Source organism: Ramularia collo-cygni (assembly GCF_900074925.1).
Source record: "Ramularia collo-cygni strain URUG2 genome assembly, contig: RCC_scaffold10, whole genome shotgun sequence".
Taxonomy (NCBI): Eukaryota; Fungi; Ascomycota; class Dothideomycetes; order Mycosphaerellales; family Mycosphaerellaceae; genus Ramularia; species Ramularia collo-cygni.
This window is the reverse complement of record NW_019716264.1, coordinates 238,699-261,185: the sequence shown is the minus strand read 5'-3', so window position 1 is coordinate 261,185 and position 22,487 is coordinate 238,699. Positions and strand designations below refer to the sequence as shown.

At 48.9% G+C, this 22,487-nt stretch overlaps 8 protein-coding genes; 5 read left to right on the top strand and 3 right to left on the bottom strand.

The window, feature by feature from the left end:
• Nucleotides 1-1,395: 1,395 nt before the first annotated feature.
• RCC_06721 (uncharacterized protein) lies at nucleotides 1,396-1,835 on the top strand (the record flags this gene model as incomplete). XM_023771982.1 has 2 exons in its annotated part: nucleotides 1,396-1,671; nucleotides 1,743-1,835. The coding sequence occupies 2 exons, from the start codon at nucleotides 1,396-1,398 to the stop codon at nucleotides 1,833-1,835; spliced, it is 369 nt and encodes a 122-aa protein (XP_023627750.1).
• Nucleotides 1,836-3,914: 2,079 nt separating this feature from the next.
• RCC_06720 (uncharacterized protein) lies at nucleotides 3,915-4,864 on the top strand (the record flags this gene model as incomplete). XM_023771981.1 has 5 exons in its annotated part: nucleotides 3,915-4,077; nucleotides 4,144-4,278; nucleotides 4,339-4,467; nucleotides 4,532-4,717; nucleotides 4,782-4,864. 5 exons carry the CDS (start codon nucleotides 3,915-3,917, stop codon nucleotides 4,862-4,864), a joined length of 696 nt encoding a protein of 231 aa, XP_023627749.1.
• Nucleotides 4,865-5,657: 793 nt separating this feature from the next.
• Nucleotides 5,658-8,311, bottom strand: RCC_06719 (uncharacterized protein; the record flags this gene model as incomplete). XM_023771980.1 has 2 exons in its annotated part: nucleotides 5,658-6,885; nucleotides 6,954-8,311. The coding sequence occupies 2 exons, from the start codon at nucleotides 8,309-8,311 to the stop codon at nucleotides 5,658-5,660; spliced, it is 2,586 nt and encodes an 861-aa protein (XP_023627748.1).
• Nucleotides 8,312-8,850: 539 nt separating this feature from the next.
• RCC_06718 (related to SIR2 family histone deacetylase) lies at nucleotides 8,851-9,771 on the top strand (the record flags this gene model as incomplete). The annotated part of the gene is made up of 1 exon (XM_023771979.1): nucleotides 8,851-9,771. One exon carries the CDS (start codon nucleotides 8,851-8,853, stop codon nucleotides 9,769-9,771), a length of 921 nt encoding a protein of 306 aa, XP_023627747.1.
• A 703-nt stretch (nucleotides 9,772-10,474) lies between these two features.
• RCC_06717 (uncharacterized protein) lies at nucleotides 10,475-12,324 on the bottom strand (the record flags this gene model as incomplete). XM_023771978.1 has 3 exons in its annotated part: nucleotides 10,475-11,379; nucleotides 11,435-12,112; nucleotides 12,171-12,324. The coding sequence occupies 3 exons, from the start codon at nucleotides 12,322-12,324 to the stop codon at nucleotides 10,475-10,477; spliced, it is 1,737 nt and encodes a 578-aa protein (XP_023627746.1).
• Nucleotides 12,325-15,680: 3,356 nt separating this feature from the next.
• Nucleotides 15,681-17,009, top strand: RCC_06716 (uncharacterized protein; the record flags this gene model as incomplete). Its single annotated transcript, XM_023771977.1, has 1 exon — nucleotides 15,681-17,009. The coding sequence occupies one exon, from the start codon at nucleotides 15,681-15,683 to the stop codon at nucleotides 17,007-17,009; it is 1,329 nt and encodes a 442-aa protein (XP_023627745.1).
• Nucleotides 17,010-17,233: 224 nt separating this feature from the next.
• On the bottom strand, nucleotides 17,234-17,872 carry RCC_06715 (uncharacterized protein; the record flags this gene model as incomplete). The annotated part of the gene is made up of 1 exon (XM_023771976.1): nucleotides 17,234-17,872. One exon carries the CDS (start codon nucleotides 17,870-17,872, stop codon nucleotides 17,234-17,236), a length of 639 nt encoding a protein of 212 aa, XP_023627744.1.
• Nucleotides 17,873-18,058: 186 nt separating this feature from the next.
• On the top strand, nucleotides 18,059-22,279 carry RCC_06714 (related to NAM7-nonsense-mediated mRNA decay protein (RdRP); the record flags this gene model as incomplete). Its single annotated transcript, XM_023771975.1, has 1 exon — nucleotides 18,059-22,279. One exon carries the CDS (start codon nucleotides 18,059-18,061, stop codon nucleotides 22,277-22,279), a length of 4,221 nt encoding a protein of 1,406 aa, XP_023627743.1.
• Nucleotides 22,280-22,487: the final 208 nt, after the last annotated feature.

Below are 22,487 nucleotides of genomic sequence, written 5' to 3'. Positions count from 1 at the left end.
TCCACAATGCAGAGTTGGTGCGGCTCATCAACCATCCTCACGGCCGTGTCCCCCGAGAGATAAATGTGAACCCAAATGCCTCTGTTCCCACGTTCTTCGAGGACGATGCACTGCAACGTTAATGGAGATATAGTGTACATCAAATACCGGTCTCGATATGTTGCCATGTCGGTGGAGACCGATCGAAGGGGGTGTTCACCAGCATCCTAGAGGATGTCCATGCCGAGTGTGTATAGGAGCGCGGCAGATTAGTAGAAATGCTAGCCGGGGCTAAGTAGAGCTGTACTTTACTGTATCGATATGCATGAGTATTGACAGGGAAGATCTGATTGGTTGCGGCGGATTTAACAAAAGCCGCGTCCAGCTTATAGCTTGGGAYGGGGGGAGATAGAGTATCGACAAGTGAAATCAGCTTTTTAGAACAGTGTAAAAGAGCCCGGTGCTCCCAAAATCACGTTTATGTATGAGTAAAGGGCGGAGTAAGTGGCGTCTAGTAAGGCTAGGCCTCATCACATCTGAATCGCTGCGCTCCTTCTATTCTTATAACCTCCTTTTCGAAGCCGTTCGCTTATGTACATCAGGCAATACGGTCGTACTCAACGTAGAGTAGGATCAAGATCCACCCCTCAAACGAAGAATAGTTCGGATTGCTGAACTATCTAGTAAGTGAATGGCCCTCCTTAAATGCCCTATGCATCACATGCTAGAATGTTCCATCCAGAGCTCTGATTACAAATAGAATTGAGTGGATGTTACATTCGAATACGATACACCGAGCTTAGGGTTGATTATAGCAGGATCAAAAAGGCAGACTAGTAAGCGGAAAGCCTAGAGAGACCGAACGGCATGGGTTCATGAAAAAAGTGTACAAGCCACGCAGCAAGTTTGTGAGTACTACCGGTGGGTTTTTCAGCGTCTTACACCGTCTTCCATCGGCAGATCATGGGAAATCGAATCCGGAAACTGTATAGACTTGCGTAGCTGCTTCCATATAGGCGGCTAGGATGGAAGAAAAATTGCCGCAAGAGGACCCGCCGATGTATTGGCTATGTGGGCCTAGCAGAGACCCGAGGAAGTACAGCAATTGTAAGAGCGAAGGCTTAAGCCGCATACAGTTTGAAACCTACCATGACATACGTCTAGAGGCCCAATCACCAAGCCCGCGGCGATAGACCCGGATAAATTATCGTAGGGGCACGTAGGTATCGACTCCCCGACGTCCCTGGCGGCTCGATTGTGTCCTAGACATAGCTTCCGGTACACCCCCCATTACCTGCTATGGCTAGAGTTTATGCACACATATATATGAATATCCTTGCCTCTGGTATCTTTTTCTGCCTAAATTTTCACACTGACACCATCTGATCAACCTCTTCGTCCAACACCATCAACACTATGAAAACCTTCGCACTCCCTCTCGCTTTACTGATCGCCGCCGCAATCGCCAACCCAAGCGGAACACCACTCGGAGATATCACAAAGCGTCAGTCTAAGGACTGTCTGTCAGCTTGTGCCAAAGACCGCCAGACATGTTCGGAAGGCTCAAATCTCAGGCAGGGGGCACACCGTTACTTTTGCGCCAAAGTCAGCGTGCGGTGCATTCGTGACTGTTGCCGAAGCTCAGGCTTAGTGGGGGTCAATGTCGATGCATGCGTTCGTGTCAATGTCAATGTAAGTCGTACAAGCTGGAGCAGATTGCATTTGACGAGCATGGCTAATTCGATCTTGAAACAGGTTTGAAGATGGAGACGACGACTACGACGGCTTCTATCGTTGAGTATACGTCCAGTTTCTCGGATGGGATGGGTTCTAGACTATCAGCAAAGACGCAGTAGTCGAGTTGCTGGGGTAAACRGCGAAACTTTGTCCTCTTCCCTTTCGATGGCCATAGCAAAACAAATGGAAAGGTGACATTCAGCATTTGTGATTGAACGCATGTTCGAACGCTACCTTGCACAATTCAGCATGCTGTCAGATCTCCTGGTTTGTGGAAATACCTTGTGTGACAGCCATCTATGGATAGCAGCGATTCTAACAAAACCCGGAAGATAATCTTCAGGTTACCATCATGATTGAGGCTTCTTCCATCCTTACGAAGATATGAAGATACCCGCGAAATATCTCGCCAAACTCTCCCGCTCCTCCAACAAGCCCAGCATACCAATATACCCATCCGGCCTCAACGCCACCACGCAGCCCCTTTCGCGATCCACCTCCARCCGCTCATACACCCTTCCATGCCCTTCATGCGCACTCATTCCATCCGCAAATACCTGCCAATAATCGTATCCTTCCTCCTCACTCCACGGCCGAAAGATGGGGTGCAACTCCATCAACTCCACCTTCTCCCTCTCCGCACAATGCACCACGATGACCTCCACTACCGCCCTATCTCCACCCTCTGTCAACTTCCCCAGCCCTTTCGCACTGTCCGCCAACCACGTCCCCAAGTCTTGCAATTGCTCCGCGAGCTCCTTGCGTGCGAGATCTCCCGYGAAAATCAGTAGGCGAAATGCGCCTGTCGCCTATAGTCTTGCATGCATCCATATGGTGTTTGCATCGCACTAAGCGACGACCTGAAAGTCCGGCAGTCGTTTTTTTCCGGGCACGAGATCGAAGAGTAAGCAACGTTCGAGGTGTTCAGTCGGTAGACTGTCATTCAGGCTTGTATTCGACTCCTCTACTAACCTCAGTTAATCTTCCATTCAGTCTCAACTCCCTACATACGTGTGCTGGTGATCGTCGCGGAATCAATCGGATTCATCCTTAACAGCATTGAGCTAATGTAGTATATCACGACACTAGGTCGAGACTAAAAGCGAGCGAGTAGCCGTGAAGTAACTATAGGGTACTCATCCCTCAGGAGGACGAACTTGGAGATGGAATTGACAACTTTTCGGAACGTACTGTTAAATTCATCTGCAGCTAGGCTAAGTATGGTGGGGAAGCATTTAACTTCTCATGAAAGAGAACATAACGAGGCGAGCTCGGTGGGAAAATATTTGAGTAAACCAAGTAAAGATTGATGATGATGTCGCTGTTCTAATGCTTGTACACACTACCCCAACCCTAACCCTCGCACACTGGAGTTACAATGAAGTTGATAGCTAAGGCTCGCTACATCTTTCCATTGTTGGAACGACCCCTACCACGACTTGTTTGGCTATACCAACGCCTTTAACGGCGTTAATTGCTTGTAACGGCGTTGTAGGCAATTGACATGCTTCAGCGCCATTAACAGCCCAAATACCTTTACGAGGATTTGTTAGCAATGCCGGCAAAGAAGTCAAGGAACAATGTTGCTCCATACGTGGTATAGTTCCGCGGTAGCCTAGAGGCCATATGACTCTGGATCGCGATGGAGATGCTCATCAAGGCGATGCCCAATGCCCATCCTACAGACCTGGATAATCAATTTTCACAGCCAATAATTCATGCAAACGATCGTAAACGACCCAGTGGAATGGCCACAAGCGTTGAATTTGCCGGTGGGGGTGGCTGATGAACCAGAGACTGGAGAACGCTGATCGACAGCCAGCGAGAAAGGCAATGTCTCGATTGGGTCAGTACAGAACGCTGATCGACAACCAGTAAGATGTGCAATGTCTTGCCAGTCGGTACAGATCGCACATTAGAATCTTTTCAGCCGTTCTGGGATTCATATTGCTACATTCGATATTGAAGGGCTCAGAAATCGGAGGTGGTTCCATGGCATGGACGAAGTTGCTCTGTTGCAGGACGTGGACTGCTTGCTTGTCGAACAACATGCTCGAATGACGACACATGTACATGTGCGCAGACGTATAATTTGTATGTGATACAGGCCGAAGATACTTGGACATCCAAACATTAATCCTCTTCCCACACTCGTTAGCACCCTGTTCTCTCTCTTCAAAAATCGACCCAAATCAACCATGCATTTCCCCACCACCTCCTTCGCTCTTCTGGCCCTTACAGCCACTGCTCTTGCTGGCGTAGCAAGTCCGCGCGATGCTACGAAGCGGGATGCATGTACCAAAGAAACACCTAAAGATGACTCGGAAAGGCCTCTATCGCTAGCCGAGCTTATTAACGAGGGTAAGTTCCTATTCACAAGGGGGCGTAATATACAACATACTAACATCTTGTCAATCACGGCTGCAGCGATTGTGCAACCAGATCCCTTTCCAGAGCTTCCTCCAGGGGGCTTGGATCTTTTTACGCGGGATGCATGTACCAAAGAAACAGCTAAAGAGGATTCGGAAAGGCCTCTATCGCTAGGCAAGCTTCTTGACGAGGGCAAGTTCCTGTTCACAAGGGGATGTAATATTTAAGATGCTAACATCTTTCTAATCACAGCTGCAGCGATTGCGCAACCAGATCACCTTCCAGAGGACTTCGATCTTTTTAAGCGGGATGCATGTACCGAAGATACAGGTCCAGATAGTCCGGAAAAGCTTCTAGAGCTGAGCAAGATTCTTAACGAGGGTATGTAATTTTCTGTTTACAAACTAGCGGAATATAGAACATACTAACATCGTTCTAATCACAGCGGCAGAGATTTTCCGAACCGATTCGACTCCGGGCTTGGATCTTCTTAAGCGTAATGCGCTGGAATTACCAAAATCTGACGAGATCCTCCAGGACCGCGATGCTGCGAAGCGGGATGCATGTACCAAAGATACAAGTCCAGATAGTCCGGAAAAGCTTGTGGATATAAACAAGATTCTTAACGAGGGTATGTAATTTCCTGTTCACAAAGGGGCGGGATATATAACATGCTAACATCTTTCTAATCACAGCTGCAGAGATTTTCCGAACCGATTCTTATCCACCGGGCTCCGGTCTTTTGAAGCGGAATGCGAACAGGAGAAGCTTGCGATGATTACAGTGATTGCTATAGCTGTTATTTCTACGAACGTTGTTGTTTAAAACTTAATGGACGGGACGAAGATGGTAAGGGACAGTGCATATGTAGAACCTCAGGCCGTGGGAGCTATTGTGCATAGACAACGTCCACACATCCGAGGATCRGGCAGGAGAGGGATTTGAACCAGACAGACAACGTCCACATATACGAGGACATAATGGGTACAACTGCGAGGATCTTTTAATAAGAGGATTTCAATCAGACGATTATCTCAACATCTTCCTTGCTTCCATGCTTCTGTGGTCAAACATATTCTGGCTAAAAGTCTCTCCTTTATGCGACCATCCTTATGACTCCAGTCGCAAGGCCATGGGCATGAGGTTCATCTTCCGCCATTAGATTCTGCCAAAGGGAAGGACATCTCGTGTCGCATCAGACTCCAAGGGGTATTTAGCAAATACAAGGGGACTCCTGCTTTGTGGGCAACATCATCAGAAAGAACATATATTTACATGATGTGCTTTGTCTAGGTGAGGGAATAAACATCTGACGTGGATTGCAGGCCTTACGAGTGAGTATACAGTCTGTGTACACGGGCAAGAACATTGTGGTATCGATTCGGGCCTCTGTGTTCAAGCGTATGATCCTACGACGACTACGAGTTAATCCCGAGTTCCATCTAGTCTGTCTTGACGTCAGTAGGTCTACCTCTGATCGTTTGGAACGCTTTGATAGACCACTAACCTTCGTTCTAGGTAGATGCAACCTCACGCTCCACATTTCTACATGTCCAACACCGCTCACCTTTCTAATCGACATACCATACATGTTCAGGACCAAACTCTTGAAGTWCCGTCGCCACACGGCCCATGAAGATAGGCAACACAAACGCCTCGACATCCTCAACATCAGTTGCAGCAGTACCCCTTTTCGCATTCATATGTTTCATCCAAGCTGCAAGCCTAGGAATCTTCGATGTCAACTCTGCTTGCCTTTGAATTCTCGCTGCAATCCATCGCGCTATCGCTCTCCCAAGTATGCTGAAACCCCTATTCATCATGACAAAGGCAGGACGCCGCAATAGAGCAGGAAACCAAGACAAAATGGCGGAAAACACCATTTCGCATCGATGTCCGACTGTGAGGAGTTGGATTGGCCACATTTCCCGCAATCTGGCGGCGGTGGGATATATACCCTGCCGGAAGGAATCCCACCCTTGTTGTTCATATGCTACTTGGACAATGGCGGTGGATCTAGAGATTTCCAGGCCGGAGCAGTGGTGATCGAGGTATACCAGGAGCGCACGCTGTTGAGAAGCTAATCCATTTCCGCCAAGACTACCCTCCAAAATGAGATGCCAGTCTCTTCGTCGGTCCTGTAAAAGGGTCAACAACGATGGCTGCTCACCCTCACCCAAATATCGATCCATGTACATATTCAACCATCTACCGTTGGAGTCTCGTAGACGGCAGAGTAAATGTTCAGGCGATATTGGTGGCGAGAAGTTACTGGATAGGCACGAAGGCGGTCCAGCGAGCCGAATCCGATAGCCTGGACGCGAGACAGGGAGTCCATGAAATGGAGCGATGGCCCTTGCGATCCGATCTCCCCGTGGCGGTAAAGTCGGGAATCTAGTGACTGGTTGCTGGAGGGTAGCAGGAGCCCAGCGATATCCAATCGAAGTTAAACGAGGTTGTTCGTTGAAAATCATGGTCTCGGGAATACCTCTTTTGCTCGCGAGCATGAGTGACCAGACAATCTCCATCCTCCTCTCGGGATCTTCTCGCAATACAGCTTCCATGTCCAGATCAAAGACGGCAGCGAGACACAATGCCTCGTCTGTTTGTACGCTGACACGTCGATATGAGAGACCTCGGACTGCCATTGCGAACTCAACTTCTTCAATCCGGTGGGTTAGATTTGGTGCTTGATTGAACAGTGTCCTCAGTACGGAGCCGCCAAAAGCAGCATTGCGGTACAAGTAGCGGCCAGAAATTCGATGCTTAAGTTCAAGTCGAACGCTATCCCATATAATCCTTCATGTTTGAGCATTAGCATTCCCTTCATCGCGTTTCAGACGACACAATAGGAATGGACCACTCACTTCATATCAACAGGCCCGTCCTTGAATTGCACAAGTAGTTTCCTCGTCAAACCTGCCTCTTGATACGTCCATAATCTTCTGATCCACTTACTCGTAAGAACTCTCATCATCGCTTCGAGCTGGTCCATTTCCGAGTATCTATAATACTCCGCGAGCGTACTCTCTAAAAGTAGCACACAACTGCTGTTCTGGTAGACCGCTCTGAGTTTACTCATAGCTGCTGCCTTGCCAGGCTGACTTGTCGGACAACACAACGTATCACACCACAGATATAGCTCTTTGTTGTCGGATGGTTTCATATCATCTCCGCTCTGAAACGTCATTTGACGTACACCTGTGAGAAGACTGCGTAATTTTGAGATTTKGCAGCGAGGAAGAGCCATTTCGTGGGGATTTCCCAGCCCATCAGCCCAGACGTGAGATAGAGCCACGTATGACATGCCAGATTGGAATGGGCGAACCTCCAATTCACCCGTCTCGTCGATGGTCAACAGAGGAAAGCTATCCTGCTCGAGACATGCGATGATTCCATCCATTTTGGGACCCAGATTCTCGCAATGGCAACCTTTGGTAACATGCCTAGGTTGATAAGTTTCCAGATTACTTTGTATCTGTGTGCAAGCTTCCGGTGTACAGGTGGTGTGTGCTATACCCACATCTGGCTTCCGCATGTATTGTAGATAGATGCGTCCAGAAAGAGAGCAGAAATCGTTGGCGGCTGCGGAAATCTCGGCAGGGCACCAGCCATTCGATATCATGATGTTCCTCGTCAACTCGTCGATTTTTGGAGCAACGCTGAGCATATCGAACTTCTCGTCACAAGCCATGTCTGCGGCAGCCTCAATAGCCTCGTACACAGCGCCCAAGCCGAGTCTGATAGTCTTGTCGAACGCCTGGTGAGAGGGCAATAAAGTGACCTGATAAGCCACATGTGCCAGTTTCAGACATTGTGTGAGGCTGGCTAGGACACGGGCTCTGTGGTCGGGTGGAAAAGAACGCACAAGTTTCAGCCACGATGAGAGCTTGTTCTCAAGACTAGTTGTACGTACATGTAGCGAATCTCCGCTGGCCGTGAGGTAGTCATCCGGGGAGTACAGCTGTACGGGCGCGAGAACATGATGCAAAAGTCCGAAAAAGAGCCAGGACTGTAGAAAAGACTCCAGAAGCTTGTCATCGCTTGGCTGGAGATTTTCCGCGGTTGCCCAATTCAACTCATCTCCTTTCTGTAATACGCATGGCCATCCGGCTCGCACGGGATAGGCCATGAAGTCGCCTCCATCGTAAAGAGATTCTCTGCAGACGCATGGCACGCGCGGTAGGTCGCTGGGGGAGCTGGATGGAAGTGGGAGATGCTCCATCGCAGAGCCCAAGTCTCTATACGTCGCTGATGTTGGTCGAGTGGTTGGATGCGTCGACAACGAAGGGTTACAAGATGGATTTGTTCACCAGATCAGGCTCCGATGTCAGCTCAGCACCGGAAGCCCTATCGACGTGGTGAGGAAGGATTTCTCGGCTTGCATTAGTCTCCATTTTCGTCTCGCGTGCACTGCAATTGGCTCTGCTGAACCTTGCAAGCCAGGGCATGGAATCATCCCGAGCATTTTATCGCTCGCGAAGATCGCAAACTGCTGAATTGCCAATTCTTGTCTCGTTACCTATGACTGTTGATCAACGGACCACTCACAATGTGGTAAACAGGTAATGTGTGGATAAGGTCGAGCATTATTTTCTGCTACTATCGCGTGATCGGACTGGTAAGCTTCCGGGTAGCGGAACGACCCGGTAGTCACTAGGGTGAATGGTACCTTAGTAAGGCCTACCTTGACATAGCTTAGGTACCTCCGCAAAGCTCCGCCACCCTAAATTTGAGCTGTTTGTTTGCATTTAATCTGACAATATGGCACATAACGGCGTTGCAACATGTGCGATACGCGACGCTTCAGAGCTATCGTCTTTCCATAGGTGCTTGGAGCAGTCGACCTCAATCGTCGCACTCATAGGCGCCGGGCTCAGTGCTCCTTCTGGCCTAAGCACTTTCAGTAGTCCTGAGGGAATCTGGACGACATATGACGCACACTCTCTCGCTACACCTGAAGCTTTTGATATTCATCCTCACCGTGTGTGGCAATTCTATGCCCGTCGACGCTACGAAGCGCTGCAGGCACATCCTAATGCAGGCCACGTAGCCCTCGCAGAAGCGTCCAAACGGATCCCCGGATTGATCACACTCAGTCAAAATGTGGATGGCCTTTGCGAACGCGCCGGCCACCCCCCGAAGCAGCTGGTGTCGCTTCATGGAACACTCTTTGAATCCCAGTGTTCAAACAGGAAGGGCTGCGGATACTTGAGAGACGACTTCATAGATGCATTCACCTCAACTCCTGCAGCAGCTGGGTCCAGGATGGAGAATCAGTGGAGCGATGGGGAACTAGACCTCGCCCACACGACTTCAAAAATGCCCGCCTGTCCGCAATGCGGACGTCTACTTCGGCCAGGTGTTGTGTGGTACGGAGAAATGTTGAACGACGATACTCTATCGAGGATAAGACAAACTTTCAGCAAACCCGAAGGAATCGATGTTATGCTGGTCATTGGAACATCGGCGGAAGTATATCCCGCAGCGGGTTATATCAATGTRGCTCGCGCGCGAGGTGCCCGGCTTTGTATTGTGAATATCGACACAACCCTCAGACTGCGCGCCGAATTACGGGAAGGGGACTGGTTCTTTGAGGGCGATGCATCCAGGATATTGCCAATGTTGATGGAGCCCCTCATCACCAATGCTTACGATCATACGGCAGGTGGAATGCGAGATTAGGCAATTCCGTACATGTCAGGGCGAGGGCGCAGATAGTGTCACGGGAACTATGGTGAGAAAGATCCCATGACCTTACCATTTAATTGTCCTATTCAATGCGTCAGATTACAAGGGATTAAACGAATTACCAAAGGGATGCGCAGGCACAGCACTCTTAACGCAGTAGCTAGAGGTAGGGTGGTTGTGTAGACAAGGCAAACATGTGAGGCATAAACACTAGGCAAGGAATCGAGGCGCCGAGATGATTAAGCCAGGCTCTAGATTGTATTAGCCTCTCGCAGCAACAGTCTATCTGTGACTGGATCCCGCTCTGCATCGCTCTTTGATATGCTCGTGTGAGACCTTACTGCTATAATCGACTTTCATAATCAAGAACGACTAAGAGTGTTGTGTTTGGTCTTGAGGACGTTGCGTTGTGGAGTTGAGGAAAGAGAAGTGAATGTCATAGTTGGTCGATTGCTTGGTTTCATCCCCACGGTTGGAGGGGACGGCAGTTAGCTGACGTACCATTCTAAGGAGCCATTAGCGCGCTAGGGTAGAAGCACTAGGGCACGCATTGGGGTAGGCATTGCGATGAACAATCCATTGTCTATAACAGGATGAGATTCTGATATGTGGCCATTGTCGCAGCTTGAGAACAGTCGCAAAGATGCATTGAGCGAAGTATCGTACACCAGGACCTTGGCTATCGTACAGATTACCATCATTCATCGTCAAACGGCCACGACGCATCCCACGCCGCGCGGTCAGCGTCGCTGCGGGCATACATGTCGACGATCTGCTCCTTGCACTGGGCGAGGGCGTTTTTTGCGTGTTTGTACTGTTCCGCACGCACGACCCCGCGCTCAGGGAACAGGTCGCCGATCGTGTCCTTGATCATGGACATGGCCTTCATGCCTTCTAATGCATCTTTGCTGTCGGACCGGATCTCAGCAGCAATATCAGCGGGTATCTCTACGCCGGAGTCCCGGACACTCGCATCACCCTCTTCGAGGAGGTCGAGGAACCGAGCTGCATATATAGCCTCACCGTCCTCCAGCACGTTTCGCGCGCAGAGCAGCAGCTCAAAAGCTGCGGTCTCTTGAAACTCGAGTGCCTTCCAAAAAGCAGGGTTTCGTGCGCGAATCCATATCTTGTAGGCTACCCAGAGCCCTTGATCCAAAGTCAGGCGGTTAACTCTCTGTTGCTCGACTGACTCGAGTGTGTCGAAGCTTGGTGGCAACCGTGGACGCTCAAGACCTTCTGCTCGCGGACCCTCGTGCTCAAGGAATTGCGGCACGCGGGCTTGTACAAAGAAAGGAGCAATCTCTGTAGATTGCCAATCGATGATGGATGTGACTCTAGTCGGGGCCTTAGGGTCCACGAAGATGTTTTCCACGTGTAGGTCCTGGTGCCATATTGCAGGCTTTCGAATATCGATATCAGAAGGAGCAAGATGTTTGTAGATCTGGAGATACAGATCTACTGCTCGTAGCTTTTTGGCTCTGGTCGAAGTGTATGTTCCAGGGCCGCAAAGCGTGATCTGTGGTGGAGGCAGGGCAGGAATCTGATTAACACAGATCAGTTCTCTTTTACCCACAGCTTCAAGGTAGTCTTCAGTCACGGTCCCTAGGCATTAATGAGTATGCACAGCTCATGTCTTCCGAGGTCAAGATGAACTCACATGGTCCTCTGTCAAAGTCCAAACATTGTCGCCCTTCATCCAGCCAATCCCGGCCAGTTGCTGGACCAATCACAAATCTAGTATTCGTATCGTCTTCGGTCGTGTGAGAAAGCACAATGGTATGGTGTTCTGGCAGATCGGACGCATAATAWACACTTCCGTACCCGCCTAGCGATGCGGTAGACCATTGTTCTTGAAGCTGCGCAATGGATTTGGCCACCTCAAATCGCTCCGGCACCTTCAGCTCCGCCCACTTGGTCTTCAGGGGTACACCGTCTGCCTTCTCCATGATGATATATTCGGCTTTCACAGGGGTGGTCTCAGCTCGGCTACACCACGCCAGGACTTTCGGCACGGGTGTCGTCGTTGACGTCCGCAGCCAGTCCATCGTGGCCACCTCACTCGCGGTCGTGAAATGCCGCTGACCAGCAACTGGATATGGAAGTTTCGCGATGACTTGTTTCCCGTCGTCCATCGTGAGCAGTAAAACCTTGTTGTGCATGCCACCTGGCAAGGCGTCCACGCGGATGCATGCTTTGGAATCTGCTGCACGTGCTGCGACAGTAGCAAGGGCATCCACATCGTATACAACACGATGAGCGACTGCTTGCTCTACTTCATTCTGCACGAATCGTACACGCGTTATTTGATACAGATCTCCACTAACTTCTCCACTATCTTTGTTGCATCAGTAAAGAAAGAGTAGATACTAGACCATCGTTCCTGAATCACTTACACTTAGCGGATGAATTCGATTCGCCCATATCATTGCTTGCCATGAAGAAGTTGCGACGGCCAGCACCTGGTCGAAGTTCTTGGGGGTTGTGCTTTACGTGTAGAGTCCACACGCGCTTCGTTAAGTAGGAGCCTTTCTGTAGAGCTCTGCGCATTATGATGAATGCGTAGGCAGGTATACTACTAGTCGGAACATTTATTTCTAATGATAARGTATGGCACGGCGGACTAAGCGCGCTCTGCCTTGCGTAACTGAAACCTATAGTAAGTAGAGCCGCTAGCTAGGGCGCAAATTGATTCGCCTACAATTGCTTACCGAGCGGAACGTTCCGTCCGTCGTTTATGTTGTGGATCTGGCACGTGACCTATAGATGACTAAGGCTCTGTCGATATAGCCGCATCTTAGATACAGAGTTTTTATATATATGTTAATTAGTTACTTTTACTATATGCTTTATATTAGCTTAGTAGACCCGTATAGGCTATACGGCTCTATAATAGTCGTCCTATTCTATATAATTAGTCGAGATCGTAAGGTTTGTACTATACTCCGGTCCGCCGATAAGGATTCCTAGGCTTTCTTTACTACCTCACCTCGCTCGAATACCTTATAACGTCGACTATAACTTACCGTAATCCCGTAGCCGAGGTTTTTCGCCTCCTAGAGCTTGTCTCGCTTATTATTTAACACTATCTAGAGCTATGGATTCTAGGAGAAAGGGTATAGTACTAGCCCCTAGCGTGTGTAGCTAGTATGCTTGTTAGTTTAGTTAACTTAGTTATTAGTAACTAACTAATTGGTTACTACTTAGTATAGTTATTATCTTTTAGCGAGTTGGTTATAGTTGGTATAGATGTTATTAGTTACCGGTAACTAATAGGGAACTGTTCCGATTAGCTCTATCTCGTCCGGAGGTCCGCATCCTTAATAATCCGGTTCTAAATAAGATGGAGTAAGTRAATATTATCTATATTATTATTAATTCAATGCCGTTCGGCGGTTGGCCAATTCTGAGTTAAGGCGTAACTAATGTAGTTACTCTTAATCCTAATAATGCGGTGTACGACCGTAGTTCCTTACCTACGCGTATTACTATCTATAGAGCGCGATACACACGCTACCTTGCTGTCGCTAATCCGAAGGATCTACGGAAGCGAAAGAGCACGATATAGTAATACGGCGAACAGCTAGTAAAAGAGGCGGACGGCGTGAGTTCGTAGTACTACTATTACTACGAGCGTAAAGGGCGGAAGCAAACTCTGCTAATTATTAATAGCAATTAAGGGCCGCTCTACTATCTTTTAAGGGAACATAGCATCGACAAGGATGGCAAAAAAGTAGCTAAACCGGAGCGTAAGGCTGGTGTTGCTACCTTAATAATATCGCTAGTTACGAATAAGAGCCTTAAGAGATTTAAGAGCCTGCTTGTTCGCTAGATTGTGTATTGCCACATCTCTTTCCGCATGCTTAAGAACACGTACTTTCGAGCGCTCGTCGCTTTTATAAATAGTAGCCTTAGTAGCCTATTACCGCGCGCGGCTTCGACGATTCGGTAGTGGATTTTAGATAAGTACGTAGCGTAGAAGCTATTATTATAGGAGGATATGCATAGCGCACTAAGCGATATTTATATGTCGTTTAATAGCTGGACGAGTCCGAATAGCTACTTAATTATTAGTGTTAATACGCATTTTATCGATGCGAAAGGGAAGCGTAGAACAGAGCGACTAGCCTTTAGAAGGATCCGCGGCGAACACACTAGCGATAATATCGGTGCGAAGCTGCTTAAAGTAATTAGAGAGTAGCGGATTAGAGGGCGGATTAGATACTTCATCGCAGATAACGCTACTAATAACGATCCGGCTATTAATTTCGTCCTAAGTACGCTCTATTCGAAGATAAGCGCTAAGTACCGTAAGGCACGGAGGCTAAGGTGTCTTAGTTATATTACAAACCTTATTACGAAGGCGATGTTGCTCGGTAGGGGTGGCGGAAAAGCGATAAAGGATTTGGAGCGTAATATCGAGAAGGGCGCTTTCGAGAAGGTAGAGCAGTTCTAGCGTAACCGTAGAGCCGTCGGACGCCTATACAATATTATTAAATGGATTAGAGCGTCGACAAACCGGCTAGAGGCGTTTAAGAAGGTGCATTGTACTAGTAAGGAGTATGTAATGTTTAATAATCTAAAGGTAAGTGATAAAAGTAGGTCTATACCGTTCCGGAGCCGCCTCTAGAGCTAAACTCCGCTAACTCCGGAGCAAATTCGTCCTTGCTTTCTTATTACTTTGCTAATTACTACCACCCTTATAGCTTATCTAAGACAACTCTATACGGTGGAACTCGTTCTATTACATGCTTAGAAGAGTATAGGATGTTAGGGAGCGAATTACCGAGTTCTATAGGCTCTATAGGACCGAGAAAACCATCCGCGACAACTATCTATTACCGAATAATTAGGAGCAAATCGATCGACTACATAACGCCCTCTATATGTTCGAACTCACGACAATGTCCACTTAAGGTAACGAGAAGCACTTATACGACTAGTACCCTACCCTCTAATTTACGCTCGATTATACAAGTAAGTACTTAGCGGAGTTTAAGGAAGAAGCGCTACATAATAACAGCTTTGCCTACCTCTTAGGCTGCTATAACTATGTATAGTAAAAGGCGGAGAAGTATTAGAAGCTTGCGGATAATACACTAATCCTCTATATAGCCGTCGCCCTTAACCCTACTCTAAAACATAGATAGTTTAAGGACCTTTAGAGCATAGGAAATAAGGAACAGTAGGGCTATATCGAACAGGTGCGAAGGCTGGTTAAGGATATTTAGATAAACGACTACCGGCCGGCTCTACCGTTACTAAACAGCGTAATTGCTACGCCTATCGATAGCGAGGACCTCCGTGACTATTTGTTCACTTTTAAGCGCCGTAAAACGATAGCAACTATACGAGTTAATGCGCTCGATAACTACCTATCTATCGACTACGTTCATAACACTAAAGAGGCTCCCCTTAACGTTCTGAACTAGTGGTTTAAAAGGCGATTGTTAGAGCTAGAGCTAGCTAAATTTGCCTTCGACACACTAGCAATCCCTCTTATGTTAGATAAGCCTAAACGCTCCTTCTTAGATGGCCGTAATATAATTACCTACCGCCGTAATCGCCTCTAAGAGGAGATTATTAAAGCATGTAGTTGTTTAAAAAGCTAGTACGGTTTACCGTAGAAGGATGCATTTAATAAGGATAATAATAAGGTAATTAAGCAGTGGATAATTGCTAAGAAAGCTGCTATTGCTCAGAAGGAGGGTTTAGAGCCCTTAGAGCTCTTAGAGCACGAAGAGACGCTTTTTGTAAACTAATTGCCTATTTAGGAAGCTGGTAACCATTAGTTAAGTTAGTATTCACTTCTGAAGCAGTTGGTTGGTATAGTTAGAGCCCTTCCCTAACCGGTAACCAAACCAACAAGATCACTGTGTGTGGCACGAAACTGGCTCGATCCAGTCATGGCCATTGCATGGCGACGAAGGGATCTTCATGCCCTCTTCGCCGCAAAGATCGAGCCTGGTCGGCGTCAATATTATGCGGACAAGATCCGCCACCTTCGAATCATCTACCTTGAGAGTATGGATGAGCGGCTTCAGACTCTATCATTCCGCAAGCTCGAATCCGTGAGGATTGGTGTACCATCAGATGAGGAGGCCTTGCCATCTACTGAAGCGTGGGTACATAGCCTACTAGGACCCTCACTTCGCTCCTTAGTTCTGCGCTCAGAAGAGATGATTCCTCCAGATCTACCCGTCTCCTTGGCAAATCTTTGTCCAGGCCTAGAAACGCTCCGAATCAATTTGCGAGAGGACGATCCAAGCTCAGTCCTCATGCTCGTAGAGATCGTCGAAGCTCTGCCACGACTTCGTGAGCTCAAAGTCGAATCGCGACTCCATCCCCCTACGTCAACATCAACAGAGCGGAAGCTTTGCTCCCCTCTAGCGCTCTCTCATCTCGAATCGCTGGAATTTGGAGGGATCATTCCAGACCTCGCGCCGACTTCTTCGCAGTTTCCACGGCTCAGGTTGCTGCATGGTGAAGCGACGCTTCCCACTTTACTTCGCATTGGTATGGTTATGCCACAACTGGCCCATCTTGACTTGTTACTTCCACCTAGATATGTCACCGAACCACCTACATTGGTCATCGCCCCTTTGCGCTCCTTAGTCAATCTGGAGTCCTTGACGCTTCGAGTGCAAGGAGATGCACCCCTAGAAAGCAAGGATCTCGAGGCTCTGGGGAGATTTCGCAACTTATCTCGTCTCGAGATCGGAGCGAAGGGAGGTGGTAAGCGTAGAGTGGCCGCGCCAGACTTTACAGACGAGACGCTGTGCAGAATTCTCCTGTGCTTGCCTCGATTGGAGTATCTCGAACTAAGGCTACGGCACCCATCAGGAGGCCAAGCTCTTCTCACTCTTGTTAAGCACTGCCCGAAGCTACGGGTCGTAGTCATGCCAGGCCATTACGATCTAGCGCTCTTTTTCTCTCTACCGCAGCAGCCTGCTGTTCCGGACTTGGTAACTCTGTGCGTCGCATCTTTGTTCTTCGGACACGCTCGACCAGGCTACCTGATATCTCGCACAGAGTTCAGGATGATACACGAAGTGCTGGCTCAGCATGCTCCGAAGCTATCTTATACTAGCTTTGTGGATCCATGGTGGGAAATCGGCAAACGTCTGAACGCCACGCTTCGTAAAGGCTGGGATGCTCTATGCGGTTGTGGGGAGCTGGGCGAGGGTCACAAACAAATCGATCATATTTGCGAACCCGAAGATTCCAGGGATTGACTATTGCGGCGCRGGATTCGGGCAGTAATACGGCGCTATCGATCATGAGGCTATACGAGGTTTTTCAAAGAGATGTAGGCTGATACAGAGCCTACGGCATCAGGCCCATAAAAGTCTTGATAGGGTTCTGACAAAATTTTCGGCTGAATGTCACTCGGATCAGGGTTTTCCGCCCTTCAGCATAATATCGACTACCGACTGTGCTACATGTCCAGGTTATTATCTCAGCGCCGACGATGAGAGCTTATGACCAGGCCGACTCGCTCCTTGACATCAGAAATAATCGCTGGGATTCGAACGTAGTGGATTCCCCTGGCCTCCAAGAGTTGCTCGAACGTCTGATCGAAACGTAGCCACTCGTTCATATCCCGAGGCATCAATCGGACTCCATCATCTGTCAGCCAGCTGCAGCCCGACTCACACAGAAAAACCAATCCTTGCTTCATGTTCAGTTCCAGAGCTTCCCAAGTAGGCGATGCTAGTAGCTTGTCCGCAGCGGCACTCCCAACATACAGCTGTGTGAAGACAATCGGATCCAGTCCGGAGCGGTCGGAGATGTACCACGACGACGCGTCCTGTGGGGATGCCAGTTCCGCTCTGTACTGTGCTTGGAGAATGGCTTCTTGGAGTTTCAGGCATTTGGCAGGCGAGTTCCCGATGTCTTCTCGGTCAATTTGAAGATCTCCCAGCAGCCGCCGTGCGACCTCGATGATGTACGCAGGCTGTGCAAAGTCGCACGAAGTATGGTTGGCGGTGTACTGTTGGCGGAGGGCATTGAGAATGGTCGTTTTCCCAGTGCATGGCGCGCCTACGAGGTAAATGCTCCGTGGAGCTGACGCTTTTCCCGGGTCGTTGAGGAGCATGTTTCTGAATGTGAGCCAACAAGACTGTGGGTTTGCCTCAACAATACATGCTTTATATGAGAACCCTGCAATGGCCCCACAATAGACACCTTCGGCCATATCAACGATGAGATTGTGTTACTACTGCATTCGCTTGGAATATCCGCCGAAGTGTTGCTGCAAAAACAGGCAAATTCATTTCAGGCCATGCGTGATGCTTGGGAGGGCGAAATGAGGGCATCATTCCAATTCTTGTCCTACCAGAACGAGATGCACTTGGCGGAGAGGCTTCTTATGGATGGACTGGAAAGTGTTCACACTTCAATCCGCAAGTTGATTCAAGGAGAGCTAACCAAGACCATCAACAAAAAGGATGAGCAGCGCTGTAGAATCATGATCAAGCAGTCCAGACTTCTCTTCGGGGTATGCGACCCGTCAGATACTAGCATCGATGGACATGGCAAACTAGAGCAAGGGAAATGCTTTGTGAGAATTACAAATCGCGAAGATGGCGAGCCTCGAACAATTGTCAACACCGAAGTCCTGGTCACTAGGAATCCGTGCCTACATCCGGGAGATCTCCAGAAGTTCAAGGTTGTGGATGTACCGGAATGGACACACCTCACAGACTGTATCGTGTTTCCAACATCTAGTAACCGACCAAGCGCTGATCTGATGTCTGGGGGGGACTTGGACGGCGACAAGTTCTTTGTGACATGGGATCCAGACATCATTCCCCGTAAAATTGCCCAGGCGGCAGCGTACCCAGCAGGCAAACAGCGAATTGAGTTTGAGGAAATCACTGCGGATAGAAGAGCCGAGTTCTTCGCCCGGTATACCAACGCCTCGCTGGGGAGGGTGAAGAATTTGTACCTCAAGTGGGCAAGACTCAAAGGTCCGCTCAGTCCGGAGTGTCAGCAGCTCAATCGCTTGTTCTCGCAGTGCGTAGACGGCAATCGGACCAGAATTCCTCAGAACCTCGAAGATCCACCTGAGCCTGCTGGAACGGACGGTCTATCTTTCGTACTGGACGTGCTCCACGAAAACGCTATCCGCCAAGTCGCTGCATTCACCAATTCGAGGGCCGCTTTAGACACCCTCCCCGGAGACTTGTTAGATTTCATCTCAAGCCGTGAGGACTCTGCTTTGTCAGAGTTTGAACTGGTTCAACTGGTCCTCCGAAAATGCAAAAAGGAGGGCCTTCATTTCGGCGACTACGCACCGTACTTCAACTACCCTGCGCTAAGTGAGGAACAACGTCTTTGGGTCCTGGACATCCTCCCGCCCACGAAGGGTTTGCCTGATTTGGTTCGGAATGGCTTGCTGCAGTCTGGCCTTGTTCAACGAGATGAATTGCGCGTATTCGGATTGGATCACCATCGTCTACACTGGAAGCCTATTTTCGCCACATCTACGGACCGTATGGGACAGTTTCTCACCACTGCTGGTCGTGCCCTGGAGAACTTCCACAAAAAGCTCATTATCATCCAGGCAGACGAACGCTTGCTTTTAATGATCTATATCCCGCAGAAGATAGCCAGGGCCACTGAAACTGATGTTTCTGATTCAGTGCGTGTCTTTGCCCTACCTCGCTCAGCCGGAGTAGAGTCTGCAAGATACACCGTCAAGCCCACCAAGTCAAACTCCCGACTTTATTACGACGACGCTGTTTTCCAATTGTACGAAGAGAAACGCGGCAATACATTTGTGTACCTGCAGAAAGGACCCCAAGATCTTTCAGCCGTGGCAAGCATTGAGAGCAGAGGTGACAGACGAAGGAAGAAACAAGAGACCGTCGATACAGGAATCAATTACGACTTCAGAGCTAGTGTGGCGTTGGGAAAAATCAATGAGCCCGTGCGGAGGCATGTTGGCCGTATGAACCGTGCTGGGATTCAAGCAGCTGAAGTATATGTTATCAGCAATCGTGATGTGGAGTCTATGCATTTTCTTGACGCTTGGCTTGACTATGTCGATACTGAAGAAGTACTACCATTGTTCGCTTCGAGCCCAAAGGAGTACGTTGCGCCCACATTGGAAAGTCTGGAGCATGACAACATTCCACCTGCAGTGCGCAGCGTCGTGTGGGATGGCAATGTCTCAGCTATCAAGACCATGACGAGGTCTAGCGACATTTGCTTGGTGCTCGAACTGCTTGATAATGCCAGAGAGAGGACACGCTTGCGGAATGTTTATGGCGAGATCCTGCAATATGTACAGGATGGAACGATTGCAATGGACGGTGCGACTCTTGTACGACTCTTGCTGGATGGCCTAGCCCAGTATCCCTTTCTTGCTCACATGTTTCTCGAATCAAAAGCCTGGACTACGTGGAGAGATTCTTTGGCGACTGAAGCTTCAGAGGTCTTTCCCAAAGTTCTGCGTGAACTTGTCCTGAGTGCCAATCATTTACAGTCTCTTATCCGACACCCTTTCATGCTGCTTCTCAAGGAGATTTCGAGAATATCACTCCAGGAACTGGCTGACCTCATCGAGCTCGTGGCATTGGGCGTCGAGCAGCCAAACGTCGCTCTAGATCTGTTACTCGACTGTATCCAGCCCGAGATAGCGAGACTTCTGAATGAATCGCCGAAGGAGACTGAACAGATCATCTGCCATCTTATGGGTATTGCATTGAATCATATTGATGAGGGGAGCAGTGAAAGCAAGCCATCTAGACATAGTCTCGAACTAAGCCTGGATGGTCATAAAGATGGCTTCGAAGTTGTCAAAGCCAGCCTCCGCATCGACATACCGGAAGGACCGCCCAAGATAGGAGACCACGTGCGCTTCATGGCGATAGGACCGCCTCGAAATGCACCGACTGAATCTCCATACACCATGGACGCCGTTGTCGTTGGCTCAGATCAAGGCTCGGCATCGTTCCGGTGCATACATCGCATACCATCGTATCTCGCCGACTGTACGTGGAGCTACAAAAGTTGCKGCTCTTTTTTGACTAGTAAAGCCATGCTGGATGCCGTCACAAAGTTCTATGGTGAGAAAACCGCTTGCTGCAGCCTCTATCATCAGCTCGTTGGGATATCCGCTCCGGTCAGAACTGAGCTTGAACCCCTAGCCAGGGAGGAGAATCACGACGCTACGACATCCAAACTGAACAAAAGTCAAAACATGGCTCTCACTGCCGCGTTGGAAAACCCTCTGGCATTCTTATGGGGTCCTCCAGGTACCGGCAAGACTCAAACCATCGTGACGATACTCAAAACATTGCTATCAAAGTTCCCGCTATCCCGATTCCTCATCACGGCACCGACCCACAATGCAGTGGACAACACCTTGCATCGTTTCATTGCCGAGGGCGGTACGCGTATCGCAAAGCCTCTACGAGTTGCTACTGATGTCCGCAAAGTATCACCTCAGCTTCGTCAGTACACATGCGATGCCATGGTGGGAAAAGATCTATCCGAAAGCCACGCAGGACGGCGTGCAGCGCAAAAAAAGGTCAATTCCAGTCGTCTCGTTTTTACCACATGCGTTGGATCGGCCCTGGGACTGCTCCGAGAAGAAGTGTTTGATATTGTACTTGTCGACGAGGCTTCCCAACAGACAGAGCCCGAGACTCTGATCCCTCTTACAAAAGGCTGCAAGCGTGCAATCCTGGTTGGAGACCATGTACAGCTTCGAGCTACAGTGGAGAGACATGCAGTCATCACAGGCTTCGATATATCATTATTCGAAAGACACTACGAGTTACCAAGCACCCCAGGCGTTGCGAAAGTCATGCTCGACACGCAGTACAGAATGCACCCGGACATTTGTGCATTCAGCTCCGAAACTTTCTATCAAGGAAGATTGAAGTCTGACCAACGTACGGACATGATTGGAATTCTCATTTCTCGTTTCCCGTTTCCCAAGACTTGTAGAAAGGTCTTCCTCCAATGTGACAGTACCGAAGATCTTGGGAACCAATCGAAGGCGAACTCAGGGCAGGTGAAGCTCTGTCAGCTAGTTTGTGGGATGCTTTCTGACACCACACTGCCGACTCCGGACGAGAAGAACATGAAGAATATAACCAAGCCAGAGGTTGTTATTCTTACACCCTACACCCGCCAACGAGAAGCATTGCAAACTGCAATTCCAACTCATGGAGTGTCCAGTATAGATGGTTTCCAGGGTCGAGAAGCTGATATCATCGTATTTGTCACTGTGCGCTGCAATCAACACTATGACATCGGCTTTCTGAAGGATATGCGACGCTTGAATGTTGCCATGACAAGGGCAAAAGCAGGTGTCATCATTATTGGGCACCGTTCCACTATGACGACGCAGGCTAGTGGAGATTCAGATACAGAGAGTAAGATCGTATGGAAGAAGTTATTGGATCAGTGTGTTGAGGTACAGTTAACCGAAACCACAAGGCCTGTTTCAGGAACGTCTTCATTAGTAGCTCATTCTGTTCCTCTCTAATACAACATCCTTGAGATCATATCACCCCCATGTAACGTCCACCTCGTTTTGGACATGAATCCCATTCCATTCCTTCGAGAAATATTCACTGCCATCTACATGCCTCACCGCGTATACTTCGCTACCCTTATGTTCGACTTCACCGTGGTGTAGACTCCTTTCGATAGATCCCAAGGCCAACGCTGTGAGCGTAGTAAGCCTTGAGCGA